The sequence below is a fragment of the Mus pahari genome, chromosome 17 (genome assembly GCF_900095145.1).
Source record: "Mus pahari chromosome 17, PAHARI_EIJ_v1.1, whole genome shotgun sequence".
NCBI classification, from domain to species: Eukaryota; Metazoa; Chordata; class Mammalia; order Rodentia; family Muridae; genus Mus; species Mus pahari.
Window position 1 is genome coordinate 63,630,204 of NC_034606.1, and position 9,591 is coordinate 63,639,794.

General features: G+C 53.4%; 1 protein-coding gene and 1 pseudogene across 1 annotated transcript in view; one reads left to right on the forward strand and one right to left on the reverse strand.

The window, feature by feature from the left end:
- Nucleotides 1-161: 161 nt before the first annotated feature.
- LOC110334440 lies at nt 162-408 on the reverse strand (annotated as a pseudogene).
- A 5,580-nt stretch (nt 409-5,988) lies between these two features.
- The window catches only part of Prph (peripherin), a 16,000-nt gene continuing 12,397 nt past the window's right edge, over nt 5,989-9,591 (forward strand). Inside the window, exons 1-8 of the mRNA XM_021216290.1 lie at nt 5,989-6,783; nt 7,124-7,184; nt 7,361-7,456; nt 7,771-7,938; nt 8,031-8,156; nt 8,240-8,460; nt 8,554-8,603; nt 8,789-8,868. Of these exons, the coding sequence (XP_021071949.1) occupies nt 6,227-6,783; nt 7,124-7,184; nt 7,361-7,456; nt 7,771-7,938; nt 8,031-8,156; nt 8,240-8,460; nt 8,554-8,603; nt 8,789-8,868 (1,359 nt within the window). The 5' untranslated portion in view covers nt 5,989-6,226. The remainder of the gene's footprint in view (nt 6,784-7,123; nt 7,185-7,360; nt 7,457-7,770; nt 7,939-8,030; nt 8,157-8,239; nt 8,461-8,553; nt 8,604-8,788; nt 8,869-9,591) is intronic.

Below are 9,591 nucleotides of genomic sequence, written 5' to 3' on the forward strand. Positions count from 1 at the left end.
CTCCTCCTCCTCCTCCTCCTCCTCCAGGTTTCAAAGGTACTTTATTTCTTTATTTTTTTCTTCAATCTGCCGAACTTTAATGAGTCTATGATTCTTTGACTTGCATTCACTTATGAGTTGTTTTTGAAACAATTCCTTGATTATTGTACCAGCTGGCGTGACTACTGATTTCTCCATTCCTTTGGGGGTGACTCTGCCAACAGGGGACAGGTGGGTCCCTTCTATTCCAATTTGTGTGGCTGTCTATGTCCATGTAGAAACACAGAAGGTGCCTCCACCTGCTCATATAGCATCCCCATATTTGTCATGGAAATTTGGTGTCCTCTCCTTATGGTTCTGCCTTGCCACCACTTGCTGAATGCTTCAAACGTGGAGACAGCTTAGTGCATTTTTGGCTACGGGCAACATTGTGAAGACAAAGATGGAACTGCGGTGACTGTAAAGGGCTTTCCTTTTTATTATTATTATTATTTTATTTTTTTGGGTTTTTTGAGACAGGGTTTCTCTGTATCGTGAACTGAGAAATCCACCTGCCTCTGCCTCCTAAGTGCTAGGATTAAAGGCGTGTGCCACCGTGCCCGGCTTGTAAAGGGCTTTTCTATGCCCACTACTGAGACAGTGAAAGAGTGATACAGACACCCGATATCTTTATTGAGGAGTTTCTTACTCTGTAGCTGGGCAGATACTGAGCTATTCTAACCCAACTAAGCTGGCCTGGCCTACTTCCCTGCCATCTTAGTCTAGCCCTGGCTCTTCTGCTCCTCCTCCACTCGCTCGTGGGAAATCTCTTGGTCCTTCCAGAGACCCCTCTTCTGGGATCAGAAGTCCTGCCTCATTCTTTCCTGCCCAGCTAGCGGCCGATCAGCTTTTTATTAGCCGATCAGAGATGATGGGAAGCAGTTTTTACACTGAGGCAGGGGCTGTTTGACAATGCCACCATCTGACTGTAACCAGATCAATGGGCCCAGTTATCAGCATCTGAATGCACAGTGCACACAACCGTCCCCCCCCCCAACAAACCAGCACTGCCAAGACTCTCTTTTACACCTCCTTGCATAATTCTCCTCAACTGCTAAAAGGAACACGTTGAATATTTTGAAGCATCCTAAATCCCAGGATCCCAAAGGCTTCGAGCCACTCAAACTAGCACATAACAGACTGTAGACATGCCATTCTGGCTTCTGACCAGTAGGTGGCAGCAACATCTTTACCTTTCAGAACAACCCAAAAATAGGTGGGAGAGGAAAGGAAAGATGGGAAAAGGAGTTCAGCTACCTTATAGGCATTTTGTTGGCCTAGGTCTGACGGTAGATAACCCAAACACAAGGGCAAAAGCTGACACCTGCTCTCCACAAGAGAGGGTCTGAGGAACCTAAGCCACCGTGTGACTTTGAGCAAGTTGCTTCATCTGTTTATCTTCATTTTATTTTTTTTGAAGATTTTTAAAAATGTATCTTTATTTTATGTGTTAGGGGTTTTTGCCTGCATGTATATCTGCGGACCACACGCATGCAGTACCCACAGAAGCCAGCAGAGGGCGTTGGATCCTCTGGAACTTGAGTTACACAGGGTGGGAGCATCCTCCAGAAGAGTAGCCAGTGCTCTTAACTGCCAAGCCATCTCTGCCGCAGCACCCTGCCCCCCCCATTTTATTTTGTAAACTGAGAACAGCAGCAGCAGCAATCTGGGTGGAATATCCTGATACTAGGAAGTGACAGAATGTGTCAAGTGCTTGTCACAGTGCTTGAAAAATACCAAATGTTAGTTTTAATAAAGCACTCTGAGACCCAATGAGGTGAAGGTGAGTCAGGATATCACTCAACTGGGGAGTTGGAGCTTGGAGACAGACACTGAGGGACGAATTCTGTTCTTGGAGCAACTCTGTAGGTGGGAACCCTGTAGTATGACTCTCCCTTGAAAAGTGGGATCCCAGACCCCACTTCCACATGAGGTCTCCTTGGTCCCAGATACCAGAGCCTCGAACACTATCAGGACCTTGTAAGACCTTCCTGTGCCCACCAACACAGAGAAGGTTCCTTCTGCAACTGCAGATTCTGTGTCCCTCTGAGCTTCAGGTCCTACATAAGTGATGGGGAAGGGGGGGATCCATGGGAGTCAAGGGACTTTCGTGACAGCTGGCACAGTGGTCCAAGTGTAAGGGGAAGCAGGCACTTCGGGTCTTTGAGAGAGGAAGCATGGGAGAGGGTAACTGCATTTCCAAGTTGACTTTGAAATTCTGAGATCTCTCCTCCCTCTGCAACCAAAGCTGGGACCTTAGATGTGAGCCAAGGGGCCTGACTAGCAGAGAAATATTAAGGACACTGGCCTATCTTGGGGACATGGCATGATGGTGTGCCCAATCCTGAACCTGGACCAGAAGGGCCTCCAACTAATACTCGGTTACAAAGACTTAGACAAGTGCCATATAGTATGTCTTCCTGTTTCTGGTCCTCTGTCCTGTGGCAGAGGTGAGTGACATTGTTGACCACCCACTGTGTGTTTGCTGAGCACTTACTGTGAGTCTCAAAAGGAGACTGTCACCAGCTCTGTTCTCTGGAGGAGAAATCGGAATCTCAAGAAGACAGTAGGGCTGGACAGATGGCTCAGCAGTTAAGAGCATTGACTGCTCTTCCAGAGGTCCTGAGTTCAATTCCCAGCAACCACATGGTGACTCACAACCATTTATAATGGAGATCTGATGCCCTCCTCTGGTGTGTCCGAAGACAGCAACAGTGTACTCACATACATAAAATAAATAAATAAGTCTTAAAAAGAAAGAAAGAAAGAAAGAAAGAAAGAAAGAAAGAAAGAAAGAAGACAGTAATTCACTTTGGGTCTTGCAGCTGTTAAGTATTCAGGCTGGTGGCCTGACCTCGCCTGCCTGGACCATTCCCTTTATGCCACCTTAGCCTCAGCTACCCACATCCTCAGAAATATCTTGGGGATCTTGCCATCCAAAAGGACTGAGCCAAACCCCAGGCCAACGTATTACACTCTCTCCTCTGTGCACTGCCCCCTCCTCGGCCTCACCAGAGTCTAGCTGCAGACCGGTAGCCTGCCACTACCTCTCCGAATGCAGTTTTGTGTCCCCAGCACATAACCGACTGGTTCCGTTGCTGGTTGATTTCTCTGTAAATCTTCAGGGCAACCACAGGAGCAGAAGCAGAGCGAGCAGCACTGGCTAAGCACCAAGTGCCTAGCATTTATAACTCATCGGAGTCTCCTAATGATGTGATACGATCTGGGCGCCGTTGTTAGCAGTCCTGTTTAAGGTTAAAGAAAATTGGGCAGACCCTTTGTACTGGCTGGTCTTGTGTGTCAACTTGACACAGGCTGGAGTTATCACAGAGAAAGGAGCCTCCCTTGAGGAAANGCCTCCACAAGATCCAGCTGTGGGGCATTTTCTCAATTAGTGATCAAGCGGGGAGGACCCATTGTGGGTGGCGCCAACCCTAGGCTGGTAGTCTTGGGTTCTGTAAGAAAGCAGGCTGAGCGAGCCAGGGGAAGCAAGCCAGTAAGGAACATCCCTCCGTGGCCTCTGCATCAGCTCCTGCTTCCTGACCTACTTGAGTTCCAGTCCTGACTTCCTTTGATGATGAGCAGCAATGTGGAAGTGTGAGGTGAATAAACAAACCCCTTCCTCCCCAGCTTGCTTCTTGGTCATGATGTTTGTGCAGGAATAGAAACCCTGACCAAGGCACCTTTCAAGAAAGCCCAAAGCATACTACTGCATTAGGTTGAACAGCTGTGTGCTCCCCCACCCCCTAGTCTCAGCACACTAAGGAAGGACAAGTCTACCTTCCCCTCCAGCCACCAACCACCTGGGGTCCAGCCCTACTCTAAGCCACCAGTGAGAACAATAAACAAACAAACAAATAAATAAATATCCTAGCTTCTCCCTGCCCCAGAGGCCGACAGCAGGAGAGCACCAACAACAAACAAAACAAAACCCATCAATAAAACCCGGTACTTTTCCAGCCTTTACCATGTATGTGTTAAGCATGTACATATATTTATTCATTTAACCTAGTGATTTTCAACCTGTGGGCCACAATCCCCACAGGAAGTACATATTAGATACTTACATCACCATTCACAACAGAAGCAGAATTACATTTATGAAGTAGCATCGAGATAAGTTTAAGGTTGGGGGGTCACCACAGCATGAAGGACTGTGTTAAAGGATTACAGCCTCGGGAAGGTTAAGAGCCCTCCAGTTTTTAGCCCTCCGATGCTTTGCTGACAGGAAACGGAGGCCAACAATGAGGGTCATTCTCTAGGGTAGGGGTACTTTGGGGAAGGGCGGCAGCTACAGCAATCTTACCTGTGACTTTTTCTCCTCTGTCTTTCTCCTCCAAGAGCTCCCAGCCTGGCTCACCTCTGACCCACCAGTCCCTCACCCCAGCCCAGATCCGAAGGTACCTCTCTCCACTCCAACAGTTGGGGTGTGGCAGGCTCTGGCTTATTCGCCTTGTTCTCCCTCCCCCCTCCCCCATTTCTCATCCCCCTAGCAACCAAACTAGATCCATCAAGGAGCAGGACCTGGCAGCTGAGCCTGAAGAGACTAATAGCCCGGAAGGAAGGAGGGGCCTGGAGAGGAAAGGAAAGCTAGGGATGTAAGCCAGCACTGGGCGTTGGCTCTGACCCATCTCGGAGGACACACGGAAGGTGGGGGAGTTTTCTGCTCTGCAGTCTGCAGGAACTGACCAGCAGGGAGCCATCCTCCTTATCCCAGTCAGGCATCCAGCCTAGAGCCCCAAACCTGCTTCTCTTACACCTGAGGTAGACTCATCCTGTTTGAGAGTCCCAGAGTCCCCAGTGGTAGCAGACACATGGCTCTCAGCAACCCCAAAGGGCCTCAGCATCCTTTCTCCTGCAGAGAATCCAGACGGCCTCTGTCCACTCCTGGATTGCCTGTGTCTGCATTCTGGAAGCAGTGTGTCACACAAAGGTCAGACACCAGCCTTTCTGCTAACTGGCGCGTGGGGGCGCTGTTAAGGGGTGTAGTTGTGTATTCCTGTAACGTCTGTGCACACAGGCATATGGAGCACACTCTGCACATGCATATTTGTAGCATCTACAAGCTGGCTCGGTGAGTATGGGGCAAGCTATCTGTGGACCTGTCGGCGGACTTCTCTCTCTCTAACAGGCTGTAGTGGCTGGACATCTTTCCCATCTCATCTCCCTTTATCTGCACTACGTCTGGGTACCTGCACCTCCTCTGCACTGCAGACTGGTGCCTACTAGTCGATACTAGCCCTGGCAGCTGCTATCCCCCGACCCCCTCCCCTTCCTACTTCAGGAATTCCTCTGGTTCCCGTAAGGCCTGTGACTGACCAGCAGATGGTGTGGAGGGGGCACTAATCCAGTAAAGGCCGAAAATGTACCACAGGCCCACTCAGCTTAGCCTCCAGCATGGCACAGACCCTCGGAGCCCCGACACCCTCAGCCCCCTGTGAGGTGCCCACTCTTGTTGGGGTTACGTCCAAGTTTGGGGGCTGTGTCTTTAAGGTGGAACCGTCACCGTGCAACTTTTGCTGGGCCAAGGGCAGGGGGAGGGGAGCTGGTCAGTCCATTAGCCGCAGAGCTGGCGCCAATCACCAGCCCTTTACCGTGCCCTGGGGAGTTGGCAGAGATAAGCTCTTCCCCAGCCCCCTCTGCCTCAGCCCTCGGTTGTGGCCAATGATGGGGGCAGTTAACAACAGGTGAAAGGAGAACCCCAGTTTCAGGAGACAGGAGGAGGCACAAATTCCCTGGCTTAGGCCAGACTAGCTTTCCCTCCACCTACCCCACTTCTCATTGCCCAAAACTTGCCCTTTTACCTCAGGTCCTCCTATTCCCTAATTTTTACCCCCTCTTCTGAGAGGGCACCCCAGGTCAAGCCATGTCTCCCCGTTCTGGGCTCCAGTGCTGGATGCACGCTCAAAGGGCTCAAAGGCTCCGACCCTTAGCCCACCTCCAACCTGCCATCACATCCCGGATCTCAGCCAGCAACAAGGGGGAATCAAGCAGGCAGGGCGCCAGCAACCAGGAGAGAGAAGGGGTGGTGTCGTCGCTCTGCAGGGTGGGGCATCCCCCTCCCCACACAGCCCAAGGCTGAAGTCAGGCCAGTGGGAGGAGCTGTCATGCCCCCCCACACCCCCTCCCCGGAGGCCGCAGGGCTATAAAGCCGCCCCGCATCGGTCTGCAGCTCCTTGCCACCCGGCCTAGTTCTGCCAAGCGCTGAATGCCATCTTCCGCCAGCATGAGCCATCATCACTCGTCGGGCCTGCGGTCCAGCATCAGCTCCACCTCGTACCGCCGGACCTTCGGGCCGCCGCCCTCACTGTCCCCCGGGGCTTTCTCCTACTCGTCCAGCTCTCGCTTCTCCAGTAGTCGCCTGCTGGGCTCGGGGTCCCCGAGCTCCTCGGCACGGCTGGGCAGCTTTCGTGCCCCTCGAGCGGGGGCCCTGCGCTTGCCCTCGGAGCGCCTCGATTTCTCCATGGCCGAGGCCCTCAACCAAGAGTTCCTGGCCACTCGGAGCAACGAGAAGCAAGAGCTACAGGAGCTCAACGACCGCTTCGCCAACTTCATCGAGAAGGTGCGCTTCCTGGAGCAGCAGAACGCAGCCCTGCGCGGGGAGCTGAGCCAGGCGCGGGGCCAGGAGCCGGCGCGTGCCGACCAGCTGTGCCAGCAGGAGCTGCGCGAGCTGCGGCGCGAACTGGAGCTGCTGGGCCGGGAGCGCGACCGGGTGCAGGTGGAACGCGATGGGCTGGCGGAGGACCTGGCGGCGCTCAAGCAGAGGTCAGAGGGCAAGACCGGGCCTGCCCGACGCTCCCCCCTCTCCCCCTGCCTTCCCCTCCAGATCCAACAGCCCTAGGGCGTGGCCGGGCTGGCCAACCCCAGGGCGAGCCTGTAGCATCCTAGCCGGCCCCCTCCCTGCTCTTTGCTCCGAGAGTCTAGCGGAAGTGACCAGACACTAAGGGGACTCCCTTCTCTGTTCCCAATCCGTTAGACGGGCAGACTGAATCCCTCCTTTTAAATCCAGGACAGCTGCATAAGCAAATGGGGGCGGGGTGCTGGATGTGGCACGAGGTCTGGGAGGTCACCTCGCAGTTCAGCATCTTCCCATTCTGCCTGTCAGGTTAGAAGAAGAAACCCGCAAGCGAGAGGATGCGGAGCACAACCTGGTGCTCTTCCGTAAGGTGAGTGAGGGGTCACGTCGAATCCCAAACACCCCAGCTGCACCCCAGCTGCGTCTCCAGGGTGGTATCGGTGGGTTAGGGGAGGCCACTCCGTGCTTCCGAGGCAGACGGGGAAGATCTGGCCCTTCCCTGGCCTGAGGAGCCCTCCTGTTGATCCCCTATTCCCGTTCACAAAGGACGTGGACGACGCCACTCTGTCCCGCCTAGAACTGGAGCGCAAGATTGAGTCTCTGATGGATGAAATTGAGTTCCTCAAGAAGCTACACGAAGAGGTGGGTGATCGGGGTGTCTGGGAAGGCTTGGGAGAGACCTTGCTGGAGATGCGCAGACTACAAGGATGCGTTTTGATGACAACCCCACCCTTTACAGGTGTTTTTTTGACTCCCACCCATGCGCCACCTGTTGGCGAGAGGGGTAACTACACCCTGAACCTGACAACTGGCTTAAGGGCAGCTTGGGCTCAGGTCTCAGAATCCAGAAGGGGGGGTGCACTCCCTAGCACCCCCTTTTGTTCATGAAAAATGGGGAGCTTTTTAATTAATTAATTAATTTTCTATTCACAACCCCCGCCTTTCCTGTCCCGTAGGAGCTTCGAGACCTGCAGGTGAGCGTGGAGAGCCAGCAGGTGCAGCAGGTGGAGGTAGAGGCAACAGTGAAGCCAGAGCTGACCGCGGCGCTGAGGGACATCCGTGCACAGTACGAGAACATCGCGGCGAAGAATCTGCAGGAGGCAGAGGAGTGGTATAAGTCGAAAGTACAGCAAGGGGGGAACCCTGGGGGACCAGGGGTGGGAGGCACTGGGAATGGCGGCGCGCATCCCAGCCGGGCTTGTCCGCTACTGCGCAGTATGCTGACCTGTCCGACGCCGCCAACCGCAACCATGAGGCCCTACGCCAGGCCAAACAGGAGATGAATGAGTCCCGACGTCAGATCCAGAGTCTGACATGTGAGGTGGACGGGCTGCGCGGCACGGTGAGCACTGTGAGGCTGTCTGGGGGCAGTGGGTGGATGCTGAAAACCCTTCCGACTGCCCGCATCTTCTTCCCCTTCCCCAGAACGAGGCGCTGCTCAGACAGCTGCGGGAGCTGGAAGAGCAGTTCGCCCTGGAGGCTGGAGGGTACCAAGCCGGGGCAGCACGGCTAGAGGAAGAGCTTCGACAGCTGAAGGAAGAGATGGCGAGGCACCTGCGAGAGTACCAGGAGCTCCTCAACGTCAAGATGGCCCTGGACATCGAGATAGCCACCTACAGGAAGCTACTGGAAGGGGAGGAGAGCCGGTGAGTGGCGAGGCTACTGGGACGGGGCAGGGGTGGATGGTAGGCATTGGGACCTGGAGAAGGGAATGACCAGAGTGTGTGCTTTGCCCTCAGGATCTCAGTGCCGGTTCATTCCTTCGCCTCTCTAAGTTTAAAGACGACTGGTGAGTCCTCCACGCCTGGCTTCCAGCCTGCATCTCCTTTGCCCCGATTGTTCTGGACATGCTCTTCCTAGATTGCTTCCTTCCCATATACTGAGGCTCCTGGCCTTCAGAGGGTTGGCGTGGGAGCCTGAAAGGATAGACTTTCAACCCTTGCCATGTTCTCCCTCTCTCTCTGCCTTCTCCAGTGCCTGAGGTGGAGCCTCTCCAGGATAGCCACAGCAAGAAAATGGTTCTGATCAGGACAATCGAGACCCGGGATGGGGAGGTAAGACAAACCGCTTGATCCAGAACTCCACCATTTCTAATGTTTCTGAGCCCCAATCTGGCCTGAGTATTGAGGGTACATTTTTCTTGAGAAGTTCACCAGATAGAAGGTGTGTGTGTGTGTGTGTGTGTGTGTGTTGTACCTGTGCCATTGTCAGGAGTCAGTTCTTTCCCTTTGCTGTGAGTTTTAGGGGTCAAACTCAGTAAGGTTTGTGTGACAAGTTTCTCTATCTGCTGAGCCAGAGACGGACACCAGATAGATGAGTGGATAGCCAGGTAGTGGTGGTACACACCTTTAGTCCCAGCACATGGGGAGCAGAAACAGGCAGATCTCTGAGTTTGAGGCTAGCCTGGTCTACAGGGTGAGTTCCAGGATAGCCAAGGCTACACAGAGAAACCCTGTCTCAGAAAAACAAAATAAGGGGACTGGAGAGATGGTTCAGGGATTAAGGGCACCGGCTGTTTTTCCAGAAGTCCTGGGTTCAATTCTCAGTGCCCACATAGCAGATCCCAACTGTGTTTAATGCCTGTTGCAGGGGATCCAACACCTTCACACAGACATAAAGTGCAGTGCAATCACCAATGTACATAAAGTAAAAATAAGTAAATCATTAAGAAGAACAAAACAGCTGGGCATGGTGGCACACGCCTTTAATCCCAGCACTCGGGAGGCAGAGGCAGGTGGATTTCTGAGTTCGAGGCCAGCCTGGTCTACAGAGTGAGT